The sequence below is a fragment of the Syngnathus scovelli genome, chromosome 13 (genome assembly GCF_024217435.2).
Source record: "Syngnathus scovelli strain Florida chromosome 13, RoL_Ssco_1.2, whole genome shotgun sequence".
Lineage (NCBI taxonomy): Eukaryota > Metazoa > Chordata > Actinopteri > Syngnathiformes > Syngnathidae > Syngnathus > Syngnathus scovelli.
In genome coordinates, this window is record NC_090859.1 from 10560688 (window position 1) to 10576018 (window position 15331).

The 15331-nt window shown below is 45.5% G+C and overlaps 1 protein-coding gene and 1 long non-coding RNA gene across 4 annotated transcripts in view; one reads left to right on the plus strand and one right to left on the minus strand.

Moving 5' to 3' along the window:
• Positions 1–11694, plus strand: part of LOC125980035 (netrin receptor UNC5D) — a 71387-nt gene extending 59693 nt beyond the window's left edge. For all 3 annotated transcript variants that reach the window (XM_049738999.1, XM_049738998.1, XM_049739001.2), the window contains 15 exons: positions 34–177; positions 256–359; positions 3356–3533; positions 3997–4164; positions 4231–4395; positions 4499–4531; positions 5236–5472; positions 5873–6274; positions 6878–6962; positions 7639–7810; positions 9437–9667; positions 9757–9906; positions 10001–10183; positions 10300–10478; positions 11095–11694. In XM_049738999.1, coding sequence (XP_049594956.1) covers positions 34–177; positions 256–359; positions 3356–3533; positions 3997–4164; positions 4231–4395; positions 4499–4531; positions 5236–5472; positions 5873–6274; positions 6878–6962; positions 7639–7810; positions 9437–9667; positions 9757–9906; positions 10001–10183; positions 10300–10478; positions 11095–11281 — 2618 coding nt within the window. In that variant the 3' untranslated portion in view covers positions 11282–11694. The remainder of the gene's footprint in view (positions 1–33; positions 178–255; positions 360–3355; positions 3534–3996; positions 4165–4230; positions 4396–4498; positions 4532–5235; positions 5473–5872; positions 6275–6877; positions 6963–7638; positions 7811–9436; positions 9668–9756; positions 9907–10000; positions 10184–10299; positions 10479–11094) is intronic.
• On the minus strand, positions 4576–9779 carry LOC125980169 (uncharacterized). Its single transcript, XR_007485542.1, has 2 exons — positions 9689–9779; positions 4576–5490 (listed from the first exon to the last, which is right to left on the minus strand). It is a non-coding gene; the product is annotated as an uncharacterized lncRNA (long non-coding RNA).
• Positions 11695–15331: the final 3637 nt, after the last annotated feature.

The following is a 15331-nucleotide window of genomic DNA, read 5'->3' on the forward strand; positions in this document are numbered from 1 at the left end:
CTAATACTAACAGCTCATCCTGTATGTCACCAGGGTTGAAGATCCGGGAAGTGATGATCAACGTGTCCCGCCAGCAGGTGGAAGATTTCCACGGTCCAGAGGATTACTGGTGCCTTTGCGTCGCCTGGAGCCACCTGGGAACATCCAAAAGCCGCAAGGCGTCCGTGCGGATCGCCTGTAAGTCCCAACATTTGTTCAATATATGATTTTGCTGACTATTAGAACTTCTAAACCTCCCCCCCCCCCAACCCTTAGACCTGAGGAAGAACTTTGAGCAAGACCCTCAAGGCTTGGAGGTGCCCCTGAGCGGCATGATTGTATTGCATTGTCGGCCACCAGATGGCGTACCGGCAGCCCAGGTAATCATCAATTTGTTTCTTATAAACCCGCATTGGATATATTTCTTACATATTAGTTGTCAGACACACCTGCAGAAGAAATGACTTCTATTTTGGTCCTTTATGGAATCGTGGATTTATAATCAGAAGGTTTTACTAATGGCCATTGCAATTCATTTACTGATATGAGGAAACATGACAAAAGCGCAATAGAGAGAATCAAAACATAAAACAAATTCTACACCCCGCTGTGACTTATTCAGGTGTCTTGTATCAATTCCCTTTGCGAGCGTGTGCTGTTGTGTTTGACACGCGGCCTTTTTAATTTCTCCCTCATGAATATCAAAATGAATATCAATGAGGACAACAATGAGAATAGCAGCCAGCGCGCTTGGCCGCCGTCACACTGAGTCAGGCGGCGTCACGCTGAGCCACCGTCTGCACTACATCGATGTCAAAGTCGGAAGCTTAAGTTTATGCAAAAGTCAGGCCTTCTGTTTCCTCTTTGATTTTCAGCCACACGCTAACAACAATGCTAGCAAGTGTAAAACAAAACCAGGCAACCACAGTATATCTTGTCGCTCAAATTTTGATGCTAATACTAAAACGTTCACATCAATATGGGCTATAGACCCCAAATTCCAACGTCAATGCTAACCGCTAGCACTGAATAATGTCGTTCTTTGCGTATTTCCTCTGCTTAGTTTGCCTTCATTGACTTTTTGACTTGGTGTTTGTTTTGTGTTTTATTTTAAGGGATTTGTGTGGGACACTCACACGGATAATATTTGTATCTTCAAACTTCTCCGGCTTGCGTATTTAAAAAAAAAAAAAGCTAATAGAAAAAAAAGAGTGTCGTCTCCTCAGTGAGACTAAAGCAGACGTAAGCTCTTTTTGCTATCAGGCGTGCTAAGCTTATTGCTGCTATCACAGCAGGGCAGCAGATAACATGGACGCCTCTTCTTTCCATTAACGTCACACAGCAGCCATAACGCCACAGTACCGTTCCGGGTCGCTTCCAGCTGGATAAACGCTTTTTTTTTTTTTTTTTTATAGTGGCAACACAACAGGACTCCAAGTGACAGTTTGTGTCTTAAGTTTGCAGTTCATCAAATATTGACAACCTCACATCTAATGTAACGCTAAAACAAACAGTATGGTAAAAACTATATAATCAAAATGTATCATCAAAATATATATAACCAAAATTGCCAGCCTCGCGAGCCGTGTAAAGTGAAAACAAAATAACAATACATTGTTTTTCCACCCCAAATTCGATTGCAATGCTAACTGCTAGCGCTCTCGTAGCTGTGTGACCTCGACCGCAAAAAGTTAGGTGTGTGGATAGCGGGTCGTAACCTTTCCAACCTCAATTCATAAAAAATGAAAAAAACAGAAGCTTTCCATATATGGACACGAGCTATTTCTTGCCGCCGCTGGGATTTACTCGACTTTATGGATTATTTACTTGCACTTTGCTCTTTGTTTCACGCATCAATGCGTTGACATGAGGTTGACCACAATGCGTCAGTGCGGCGCTAGCCTGCTGCCATGCTACTATTCACTACTTGGCTATGCTCAATTATTCACCACACGCAAAAACAAATGAATACATACTAACACATATACTCATTATTAAATGCTAATATCTATTAGTACATGCATCACATGCAATCACATGCAAATAAATACAATCATGTAACATAGTATCAATACATACATTTCCCCATGCGCTCAAATAATTTATCACATATTGGCATATGTCAATAAATACATTATAGCGCATTCCAATTAGCACATGCTAAGACAAATAGCACAGGCTAACAACGTGGCTGTGTTTCTTGCCGAAAAAGATTGACATATCTCATAATTATTAGAAGTAACAAAAGTAATACTAGCACATTCATTGAAAAAAAAAAAAAAAGATGCAGCTTTTGTCCTATTCGTTTCCATTTAAAAGCAATCTTTTTTAATGTTGGAACAGTCAGACATTTCCGCAGCTATAAATAATGAATGAGCAAAGTAATAGGATGCCCACCCTGAAAAGATGGACGTTTTGTCCTGCGGTCGCGTTTGAATCCTCTGAGGATAATTGCCGAAATTGCAAGCCTTTACATTGCCACATTAACTCCTGCTTTGTTCTCTCAGCCATACGGGGATAACCATATACAAGGATACGCTCTCTGCGGCAAAAGCTGTTGACCTTCGTCTCCGTGGCAACGCTCCGCATATTATGCTTGTTGTTTTTTTATTGTAACAGCCGAGACTTCTCAACGTGCGGTAGAAAGCCGCCGCTGCCATAATTGTGTGGGTCGAAGAATAATCGAATATCGCACGCTTGGCGGCGCAAAGCTTGATTACACTGCCAGGCGGGTAAAAGTCACTAGTGGCTAACGAATTCAGCCCAATTGGCGACGCGGGCCGCCAAATTACAGGCGTGTAGAGTGCATTAAAAAAAAAAAAAAAAATCAAAACAGCTTTCGCGATGACGTGATTCCCGATGTATTGATTCCTGGTGTTCTGTTATTTTGCACCTTTCAACTGGGGTTGCTTGGAAAGAGCAAAGCAATCACGCAGTTTGTTGGCTGCTGTTCTAATCCCTCAGCAACTGGGCGTCAAACACACACACACACGCCGTGTGCTCAGGCGTACACCAACACACACATGCCGGTGTACAAACATGCGGCGTTCCCAGCGGGATGGAGTTTTTAATCCTCAAATAGAGCGGCATGAATCAGAGAGTGCTCCCCGTGGATGAAAAGCTCCTGATGTTAATGTCAATTTACAACGGCGCTCATGCGCAAAGACCACCGTCCACATAGCGTCCTTCATCAAAGCTGGAGCACGCCACCCAAAAAAGTACCAAAGGAATTGACATTTTGAGGGATTTCACAAAACCAGTCCAAAAGTCTCATTGAGCAACATTCATGAGCGGACTACAGCTCTCAAAATATCAAAGTATGGCAGCAAACAGAATAACTCTCCTTCAAAGTCAAATCTGCTTTTGTCGTCTTTAGGTGGAATGGCTGAAAAACGACGAGCTTTTGAACCTTGGTGGCGCTGTGACAGATCCCAAAGGCGACCACCGTCTGGTCATCCCTCAGGCGCATCTCTCCGACTCGGGAAACTACACGTGTGTTGCCAGCAACATTGTGGCCAAGCGCCGCAGCTCCACAGCTGCCGTTGTCGTCTTTGGTGAGCTAATAAAACCCCGAATTCTTTTTTTTTTATTTTTTTTTTTAATTCGTCTTTTAGTGCGTTTCTGTTTGATTTAGTCAACAGCGACAGGCTGTAGAGCTACCGCAGGAATTAATCTTTTTTTTTTTTTATACAAAGGACCATCAATAATAATCATGATGGCCCGACAACTCATTCTTCCCGTCTTATGACAGCCAATGAGATGATGTGTCACTTTGGTGGCCGCAAATCACCGGCAAATGTGACAGTCGCTGACGTTGATCATCGTTGTTGTCTTCCAGATGAACATCAAGATGGGATTGATATTGCAGCTTTTTAGTTAATTTAGTGCCGATATCATTTTTTTTATTTTTTTCTGGGTCTATATTTATCAAATCGCTTCACATATAGTAAACAAACGTTAGCATAATCATTCCGTATCATATGCACCTCATGTTTTAATGACTTCTTTGTCTTCCAGTAAATGGCGGCTGGTCGACTTGGAGCGATTGGTCGCCGTGCAACGTGCGTTGCGGTCGCGGCGTCCACAAACGCTCGCGCACATGCACCAACCCGGCGCCGCTCAACGGCGGCTCCTTCTGCGACGGCGCGTCGGTGCAAAAGAGCGCCTGCACTTCGCCGTGTCCAGGTGAGCAAATCGTGACATCGACCTAGCATAAACGCTCACATTGTTGTTGTGATCCGGCCTGAGCAGTGGACGGGGGCTGGGGCATGTGGACCGAATGGTCGACGTGCAGCGGCGACTGCGAGAGGAGGCGGAGCCGCGAGTGCACGGCGCCTGAACCCAAGCACGGCGGACGCTTGTGTGACGGCGTGGCGCTTGCCACTGATAACTGCACCGGAGACCTCTGCACACAAAGTGAGACGTACTAAATATGCAAAACATATATTTATAAATATTCCTATATATAACGGAAGACTGAGGCTAAAATCAAATTCGTCTTCAAATGATTTGTTTGCAGATGGAAAATTGCTGCGTGACGCCAAACCACAAGGTGAGCTTATTTTGTTCTTCCCCTCAAGTAGCACTTTCAAGAGGTCGAGGTACCATGAGTTGCTGGTGTTTATTTCTGTAAAGAGCTTGCAGTCGCCAAAAAGAAGCACTTGACAAATAAATTCCAAGAAATATCAATTCAAAGAACTCATTTAAAAAAAAATCCTTGAGCTTTCCGTGGAATGCCTTTTCCAAGTAGCTTTTTGAGGTTCCGGGAAGCTTTTTACGTTGTGTCTACTGAACAGATCTGATTGCTCTAAATTTCAGAACGAAAAGTTCCTGAAACTATGGGTGGAAATAACATTCTTTGACCAGACATAATACAAGTCCCAAGAGCAAAAAGTTCCAGTGACTTTAGGTGTAAATGAGCTTAAGAGTCTTTGTTGTGATTCCGTCATACTTTGTCCTCGGCTTTGTTAGTTTTTTCCAAACTTTGCAAGCCCTCAATTAACCTGCCAGTGGAAAAAAAAAAAAAAAATGTTAATCAGCTTTCTTTATTTTTCCCATTTTACGCTGTATCCTGCTGAGAGGATTTCTCCAAATGTCCCTCTTGGATCTTGTTATCATCGCGTAACAAGCCAGCAACGCGTTGCGAGTGCTCGGTACTTGGTCCTCGGTCCTCGTTTCTGCTCGAGACAAGATACGCTTTTGTCATATTCATTTTTTCATAGTTTGAAGGTTGTTTGTAAATATTGCTGTTTTGAGGTGTGGTGGAGAGCGGAGTCGGCGGCGGCGTTGGTGGCGGCGGCGGCGTTGGTGGGGGCGGCGGGGGAGACGTGGCGCTATACTCAGGCCTAGCGGCCGGCGTGGCGACGGTGGCGCTGCTGATCGTGGGCGTCACCGTGTACCGACGCAGCCGCAGCGACTACGGCGTGGACGTCATCGACTCATCCGCCCTGGCTGGAGGTTTCCAGTCGTTCAACTTCAAGACGTCGCGGCAAGGTGACACCGCCGCCACATCTATGTAAACATAAAAAAATATACATATGCAAATGTAAATACATACAATATTTAATTTTACACTCCACTTAACATGAAGTGTGTGTGCGTGCTGTATATTGTGCGTATGAATCATGTATGCGTTCTCGTATGAATAATTCATCCTTGCGATTTAATGTTTTATCGTACGTGTGTTGTGTGATGCTTAATGTAAATTTGTTTTACAAGGTTGACATTACAGGTCACGTTTGTGACGGGTTCTCACTTCACTCAATTATTTTCTTCAGTCTTAGTTGTCATTACGCTGTTGCCGCTTTTTGGTTTATCTAAATGAATAACTTAGTAGTCGTTACTTCCTGCAATAAAATGGATAGGGAATGAATTCTCCAGCGGCTCTCCACAGGCAACCCTCTGCTGATCCGCTCGTCACTCCAGCCCGACCTAAGCGTGTCTCGCGCGTACACCAGTCCCATGTGCTTTCACGACGCCATGGATAAGGAGCTCTTGAACCCCCTGCCCGATCTCAAGGTCAAAGGTGAGCCACATATTTGCTTAAAGAAGTTACGCCTTATAATCACTACTTTTATGTGTGTAGGGATCACAGAAGGTCCAGACTTCCACCCTCAGACGTTCCCGAGGGGTCTGTCCCCAGACTACCGGGGCGTCGTGGTGGGTGCGACGCTGGGCCGAGGAGAAAGGAACCACTTTGGTCCCCAGCGGGTGGCGGCGCCCGCCGTCAGGCCGCGCCACAAAGCCACGGCAGTGTTGGGCCACGCGGGGGGACATCTGCTGGTGCCAAACACAGGTGCACTCCTTTCCTCTTGCTTATTTCCATCTTTCCTCCTTTTTTTTGTCCTTCCCATCTTTCCATTTCTACTTTTTTTTGGTCCCTTTTTCTATCTATTTTCACCTTTCCTCCTTCTTTTCTCCTCCTGTCCTTCCTTCCTCGTCCTTCTCCTTCTACCTCTTTGCTCCTTCTTTCCTTCCCCCAGGCAAAAACAAAAAGATGAAAAAAAAATCACGCGAACGCTTAGCGAGCGAGGCGGGCATTTCGGCAATGTTTGACCTTGTCGTTATTGGCCCACAGCAAGAATGAGAAAATGTCATCCATCCAGAAAGAACATTCATTTTTCATTCACTTTGCAGATGAAGGCCGACAGCTTTGGCCTTCTCGCAATCACTTCGGTCGGCCTCCACCATCCCTAAAAGCACACAAACACCATGAACGGCGTGAATAGCTTCATAGAAATCAAATAATTGCAAATAAAAAAAATATATATAAGATAGTATAGCATGCACACTAGACTGAATTACAGCGAGCTGAGTAGCTTTTAGCTTTAACACAGTAAGAATGTATTGTTAGCGCGCTACCCGTTGATGATGCTAATGACGTGGCCGCCATCCTCAGGTGTGAGTTTGCTGGTGCCAGTCGGGGGGATCGCTCACGACACTACATGGGAAACAACGGTCATTGTCAACCAGGAGGACAGCAGGTGAGTAGACTTGTAGCGAGTTGGCTAGCTAGTTGGATAGATAGCTAGCTAGTTGGCTTGATAGCTAGCTAGTTGGCTAGCTAGCAGCGTAGTTTTAAATGAGTGACTCGGCGGTTTATTGTTGTGGATGATTTCTTGTGTTATTTCGTGGTTGGTTTCTGTTATACACTACATCCAGACCAGTTGTCACCTCGGGCTGGTTTGAAGGTTATAGTTGACCCAGAGATGACTGTAAGCGCCTCTGGATTCAAGCGCCGCTGAGCCTCAGCTCGCCGCTCATCTGTGCTACTTCTGCGCTGCGCGGCACTGTGCAGCGGTGTGATAAGACGCGTGCAGTTTGCCGCTTAAGGAAGCTGCCCGAGTCGCAGCACCGAGCTGTCAATCAACCGCTATCAGCCCAAAGGCGGGGAAAGTCCGGCCAGACGGCGAAATGGGATTTCCTTTCTTTTCTTGTCGGCGGAATGAGACTTCCCGGCTCACTTTCACATGCTCGAGAGCCTCGTATATTTTCGTCACGAGTGACAGGCGCCTGCTGTCGCGTGACACGCCCTTATTGAGTCGAAAAGGATCGAATTCAATTGACAGGAAGACTAATGACATTCCGACGCCATTATTGGTCCACACTGTTTATCGTCTTTGTGTCAGAAAAAGAACGTTGCAACTTGTACGCTCACAGCTCGGCGTTGGGCGAAGGATCGGAGATTTTTCTGAGTCCAGCCGTCACGTACGGCCCGCCGGGGCTGGAGCTTTCCTGCCCCGTGGTCCTGACTATGGCGCATTGCGCTGAGAAGGCCGCCGACCGCTGGATCACTCGACTCAAGAGGCAGACGACGGATCGCAAATGGGAGGTCAGTTGTCCGACCTCCCCCATCTGGGTTCGGAGTTTTTATTCATCACTAAATGCAAAGTTACTTCTTGGAAGCGGAGTTAAACTCTCTAGTTTTACTTCCACAATGCTGCACTGAAATTGATTTATTGACTATAAAGGTCTGGTTGAGTGCACTAAGTGAAATTTCCAATATTTTATCCTTTTAGATTTTAGTTTGTTTCAAACCGAATATTTCAATGTAATTTGTTTGCGTCCTTATTTTGTGCTGCACCACTAACTTGCTATAAAACCATTTGATTAGTTTCCAAGTTGTCAAGTCAAGACTTTTTAGGACTTTTCAAATCAAATTTATATCTAAGTTCACTTTATTCCCAATATACCTTCTCCAAAGTTGATCAGTATCTGCTTTTAAAAGTTCCGACTAAAACTAAATCACTGTTTTGTTGGTTACACCGTTATGGTTGCGTGATCTGACCACAAATCATTTGTTATAATTTAATTTTTTAAGAATGCTAATCATGTAAAACTGACATAAAAAGTGTCAGGTATTTTTTTTTTCCAATAAGTAAAATTAGGCCAATCGGGCTCTCTTTTATTATATCCCACCACTTAATTATTCGCGTCTTGGGTACAAAAATAAAAATGTAATCCCAACACCTTCCTTCTCCACGTCTAACATTATCAACACCCTCCCTACCTTCTACCTTCTACATCAACACCTTCTATCCATCACTACGGCAAATCCATAACGCTCATTTAATGGTGTGGTGACCTCATCAAAAGCAGCGGAGGCCTCATGCAGGGAGGGACGGTGGGGGAGGGGCTGTGCGGGCACCTTTGAGGCGGAAAAATAGATACATACATGCGCAAAAGACGGCGGCACCGTCGTCGTCGTCGTCTGACCGCTGTGAGATAACGAGAAAGATGTCTGATGTAACCAAAAGTTTCTGGGAATTAGAAATCCTAACTCGACTGGAAGTCCCCGTCGCCCATTAAAGCGCCATCAGAGTCGCTTCCCCCGCTGCACATTTTATCCGGCGCCTCGGTGACTGAAATATATGTAGATTTATCATTAGTGTACATTCTAGAAAAGACTCCGAAAGATTCTTTTTCCAACAGAGTTTTTTTTTTTCATTGTGTGGATTTATCGGAAATAACTGCTGAGAAATGCGATCACATAAATCATATGAGACCAACATTGCTCACAAGATTGGATTTTTTTTTTTCCCCTAATTGGATTATTTCCAATTGTCACGCTAATTTCTATTTTGCAATGAGCAGTTTGCATGAATAGTCATGACAACCAAGCTTGCCTTTTTCTTTTGTGGATTATTTTCACTTTATCATAACTAATTGACAAGTGGAGCAACAGAGAGTGCCGTTGACTTTTTACTTCACATTTTTGAATTAGTGGATTAATTCGAGACCGGCAGGTAAGGAGCGCCTTCATTATGCCTCCGCTGTGTTTAATAATTAGTGACCCAATAAAACCTGAAAGGTTTTAATTTATGCACAGCTCAACTTTTGCCCATAATATGATAGTCAATCCTGTTTTTCCATTATCGCTCCCCGTAGGTGTTCACAGAAGTTACCGTCCTCAAAATCAGAGTGGCGACAGTTTGACACGCTTTGTTTCTCCCGACAGGAAGTGATGTGCGTGCAGGAGGATTGCACTTCTTGCTACTGCCTGCTGGAGGCGCAGCGCTGCCACATTTTGCTAGAGCGACCCGGCCGCTACGCCCTGGTGGGCGAGCCGTTACGGCCGGACGCCGCCAAGCGCCTGCGACTGGCGGCCTTCGGAAGCCCGGACAGCGCCAACCCGATGGGCTTCATCCTCAGGGTCTACTGCGTGGACGACACGCCGCACGCTTTCCAGGTAACTTTAGTGTTGCCCTACCTTTTTTTGCGGATCATTTTGAATTGTTGTCGTTTTTTATTGACACATGCTCCCTCTGGCGCCCCCAGGAGGTGGCGGCGGGCGAACGCGTCCGAGGCGGGCGCCTACTGGAGGAGCCCAAAGTCTTGTCATTCCGCGGGAACGCGCTCAGCCTGCAGGTGAACATCCAGGACATTCCACAGATGCTGTGGAACATCAAGCCTTTCACCACCTGTCAGGTAAATTCCTAATACTTTGTTGATTATTTGTAATTGTTGATTTCGATTGTGTAAGGTTCCTTTATCCTCCCTTTCTTCTGTAACATCTCCACAGGAGTTCTCCTTCTGTCAGGTGTGGTGGGGCAAACAGCGCCCCCTGCAGTGTGCCTTCTCCCTGGAGCGTAACAGCGCCTCCTCGTCCTCTTTCTCCTCATCTCCTCTCTCGTGTAAGATCAGCGTGCGTCAGGTTCAAGGTGAAGAGCAAATCCTGCAGATCTACACCACAGTGCAGCCTGAGGTGAGACTAAACAATTGTTGCTCATTTCGTCGATGATGTTGCAAGTCACTGTCAAGGAGGCTCAACATCTTCAATTGCTGATAGTAGTGTTGGGTTCCCCCCCCCTCCCCTGCCAGAACCCAAAGGTACCAGTCCCGTTCCCTTGTGAGTCTGGCTGTTCCATCACCTCCCAGGCGGGATCACGGGCTTTCAAGATCCCACTCTCCATCCGCCAGAGGATCAGCGCCACGTTTGACGGGACCAACGCCAAGGGCAAGGACTGGCGCCTCTTAGCCCAAAAGCTACACGTGGACAGGTGGGAAAGCTCCCATTTAAATTCTGAATGGACTCCCACGTGGCGGTAAAAGCAGAATTCCAAACGTGTAGCATACGTACATGCAACCTGGTCGGTCGGGACTAATCTGCCATCAGCCACCAAAGCCTCTCGTCGCGCCCACGCTGCTGATTTCATTATAGATGCGGAGGCGTGCGGGACAGCAGGCGAGACATCGTTCCGGTTGGCATGGCAGATTCCGATCGAGAAGGTCTGGGACCTCGACCCAATTGCTCGTTACCAATGTGAACGCTTGATGATTCCCGATGACCTCTGAAGTGGGAAATCTGGAAAAATAGGAGTCTGGAGGTCTCTTGTGTTCGTTAAGCTGATTTATGCAATTATTGCAGCAAATATTTGCAGATGGTCACTGGGAGGGACAAGGAAGAACACCAAGAGGTGGGGGGGAACGTCCCAGATTGAAGCGTGATGAAACACTGCCCCTTAGTGGCAGTGTGGAGAAAAACAGTCTGACAGACTTAGTCATTCATTTTCTACCTCTTTTCATGTTTAGTGATTGATTGAGTTGTGCCTCACGATGTTTCCCCCTCTGTAGGGAACTTTTCAAGATGTTGACCATTTTTTTCTCGCCCCGCAGGAACTTGGGCTACTTCGCCCACCACGAAAGTCCAGCGTCCATAATCCTGAGCCTGTGGGAGGCGCAGCATCAGGACTCAGCCGACCTGGACTCCCTGGCCAGCGCTCTGGAGGAGATCGGCCGGGTACAGTCGCCCAACTGCAACGATATGAGGGGTTCCCTAAACTCAGCGAGGACTGCAGATTGAAATCCCGGACAACTGCATGAACGCTGAGGACGCTAGCAGGGACTTCCCGGAATAATACGGAAGCTTGTTTCAGACAGGAACAAACGTCAAGGTGAGGTTTGGGTTGTCGGGGGGGAACAGACCACAAGCGTCTATCTTGGAGAGACGACTTCCTGTTCCTCTTCCTGTGGGCGCGCCGAACTTTAAGTGTGACGTCATGTTGTCATTTTCTTGCTTTTGCGTCGTGTCTTTAAATGTGCGAAAAGTGGAGGTAATAACAAACGCAAAATGTTGGAGACTTCATGCTACTACACCTGCTTAAAAAAAGTTGGCATGAGGAAGATTTTTTTGTGTGGCACCCTCGGAAGAGTAGTTACCTTGGACCACGACTTGGTCCAATCGCTCCCAACAAAATAAACTGGCTTTGTGTCCAACTCTGTGTCGGCCTCTCTTGCAGATTCTCACCTTTCGTTAAGATATCAAGCTACGCTAATTAGCAGATGGTTTAGGAGCCATCTTACACTAATCACATCGGCTATAAATTGCAGTATAACTGATTGGATGGTGTCCCTAATGAAGTGACCCATAAGAGTGCATTGTCAATGGGACACCAACAGAGGGTGCTGTGGGCCTCCCTTCTCACCGTGACGTTTTGTGTCCTTTGCGCTTGGCCTCACACAATTTCTATGAACTCTCTTTCTCAGACACACACACACCCCATGCAGACACACACCCAACCACTGTTCAATAAGTAGTAAGGCATGCTGGGTAAATATTAATCTGCTTTATTCGCTTCACTGGGTAAAGTGTGATTGAGACCAATGTCCCTAGAACCCCCCTGAGAAAAAAAATGCCCCCCCACACACACACTTGGATCGCTTCAGCATTCCGGCTGGGACAAACAGGAAGTGTGTGTGTGTGTGCGTGCGTGTGTGTGTGTTTGAGAGAGGGGAGGGCGCTAAATGCAAGTCATGTGCGCCTCATGAGAACTAAAAGCTACACAAAAAAAAGCAAGCGGCAAACTTGTTTTGCTTTGGGACAACTGGGCCTTAACTTGTTGCCATGGCGACGCTCCCATTCCCAGGCTAATGGTGTGGAGCTATTGTGCTAATTAAGTTTAGTGTATAGGGGTTTAGATCAGGGGTAAGGTTTCAAATTTGCGTTAGGTGTTCAAATTAAGGTTGCACGACGGTTAGGATTTTAAAATGACGGTTTCAAGTCAGGATTGGGGGTTCAGTCAAAGATTATGGTTTCGAACAAGCGTCAAATAGGCATCCAAGTTAGGGTTCTAAATTCAAGTTTTTTAGTTCGGCTTTTCAAAAAAGTGCTGAAATGATGACAGTAGCTAAAATGTGTTGCTTGTCTGCAAATTGATCAGAATGAACCAAAACATTCTTCATTTCTTTAGTGTGTGTGCGTTGTGGCGTTGTGGTATGCTTTGGATTAGCGCACTCTTGCGGCTGGCGCGCTTGTCCGTCTGCTGCCGTCTGGAATCAGACAGCGAACATCAGCAGTCGTCTGAATTCTTCCAAGACCAAAGTGTTTGGATTTCTCCTGCCGCCCTCCGTGTCTATTTTAATCGTCTGCTCCCGTTCACAATTAGTTGCACAGTTTCAGCCCAATCGGGTTTAAATTATCAAATGACACTTGGAGTTTCTTTTTAGGGCCTTCAAAGTTGGGTTTCAAAAAGGTGGTGCCCTGACCTTCACCCCGTCCTCTTCCTACTCTTCATCCCTCCTTCTCCTCCTCCTCCACATTTCACCATGCCAGGTCATGTGACTCAGCACACCGATGACATCACCTGAGCTCAGACAAAAGCCCGCATTCCTGCGCGGCGTGCTAATCCTCTACGTTAATGTTCAACCAGACTCAACAAGCTAACTGGGTGGAGGGGGCTCCTTTCCCACCTCCGCCGGTTCCAACCGCCGGCTGGGGTGCAAAGAGCTGCTGAGTACGCAAGAAGACTTTCCAGAAGCTCCCGCCAGCAGTCTCGCCAGCTTCTAGACCCCCCAAAATCCTTCGCAAATCCTCCTAATGCCTCGGTGGGTTCCGTGACGCGACGACAAGACGGCGCTAACCACGTGCTAAACGGAAAAAAAATACTTAACAGTGAATTTTGTCGATCCTAAATAAACAAGAGGCTCGCTTAATAACTACTTAATGCTAACAAAATTAGCTGAAGATGCAAATCTGAGAAAAAATACAACGCTACAAGATGTCAAATGAAATCTGTGTAGCTCCCAGCATTTTATTTGATAGTCTAAAATATATTTATAAATTATTTCCTCAGCTATGTATCAGTCAAGGCCCTTTTCAGTGCTAGGCCTCCGTTGTACGATAAGACAAATATGTGCCCTCCCTCACGTGTGCTCTTGCCAACATTACTGGATGACATAAACGACAAAACCAGCTACCTTGTGTCAACATCACTGTTATTTTTTTTTGCACCTGCGAACTTGAAGTTTGTTCTTTTTTTTTTTTCTTTGCTTCCTCCCGCCTCAAACCTTCCTAAACAGAGCTGGCTAAAACAATACCCGGCGGACGTCACGCAGGAAGGTGTCTCTTCCTTTTATTTTTGTCGGCCTTTTCCGCCGCCGGTCAGCAGGTCAAGCTGTGTATTGCCGCCAACACACACATGCACACACACAGATCTGCTACCCAGTAACACACACATAATGCAAATACATACACAAACATGCACACTCAGACACACTCACCTAACACACACACACACATAAAATGTACACACTACACACTCACTTAACACACTCACACGTGGTCATACAAGTTTTCCTCGACACACAAAACACACACACACACGAGTTGCAAACTCAAGGTCAGTGCTGCTAGTCAATGATTGCATCTTTTCTCCATGAAGTGTCGTAGAGCTCAGGATGAGCTGGCCAACAATCCGAAGCGCACTTCCTGTTTTCCAGCACGTCCTCGCTGCTTGACCTCCTGAAGGAGAGCACAGGATGTGCTCCCAAGACACACACTTACTCACATAACATATACATGCGCCTTCCTCGACAGTGTTTCAGCTTCATCTTTTTCTAAGCTAGCATGGCCAGTATGGACAGCTTTCCGTTATTCCCTCCGCTGCTTTGTAGCAGATAGAGTTCAGAACTTCTGTTTTACCAGTTTCTGTATGAAGAGAATGTTGAAAACGGGGAAGGAAAACTGCACTTGTCTACCTTTCATGAAGAACATTGATAGGGATATTAAAAACGTGTGCATCAAAATCCTATTTTGTACCCTTTGTAGTGTTGCGCCTGCGATCACGAGCTATCAAAACGGACATCATGCGGTTTCATCTTCTCTGGCGACGCAAAATAGCTGTAATTGCTTCCTTCACACTACTCTGGGACGCCACGTTTATTTATATTTGTAAATTGACCCCTGCATTCTTCACTTTAATTGCATTTGTTCACATTTCCTGGGAACATACACACTAGCACACTGGTGGGACTATCATGATCTGGAGCTGTTTTTCTTCACCTGGAGAATTTTAAACAGTTCAGAATACCATGCAGTAGTAATAATAATAATAAAAAAAAAACATATTTTAAAAACACAAAATATAGGAGATATGCAATACCACTGTGTAATCCCATGGGTCAGAGGTCACATTAATGGTGTTAAATGTTTTGAAAATGATTTATCTTGATCTCATTTTGGATATTGTGGAAAAATGCCAATTGGACACTTTGTATATCCACACTCTCAGAGACAAGCACTTTAGATGCCATGCGATTAGATTAACATTGGGCGGAGACATGTTGGACAGGATGTTTATGTCTTTTGATGTTGAACAAACACACCATTCCATTGAATGCAGCGCACACATTCCACTCTCGACGTCTTTGTTTAAAATCCGTATTTTTGCATCAAAAAGCGTGACTTTTTATCATTGACTTTACCCTTTCAAAAACTCAACCGCTCTGTTTCCCACTCGGGGCTTGGACAGATCTGCCTCTTATTTGTATCATAATGCTTTTTATTATATTTGATAATAATATTATATTATTATTGTATTAAATAACATCCTCTTTGTTACAATTTGTTTTATAA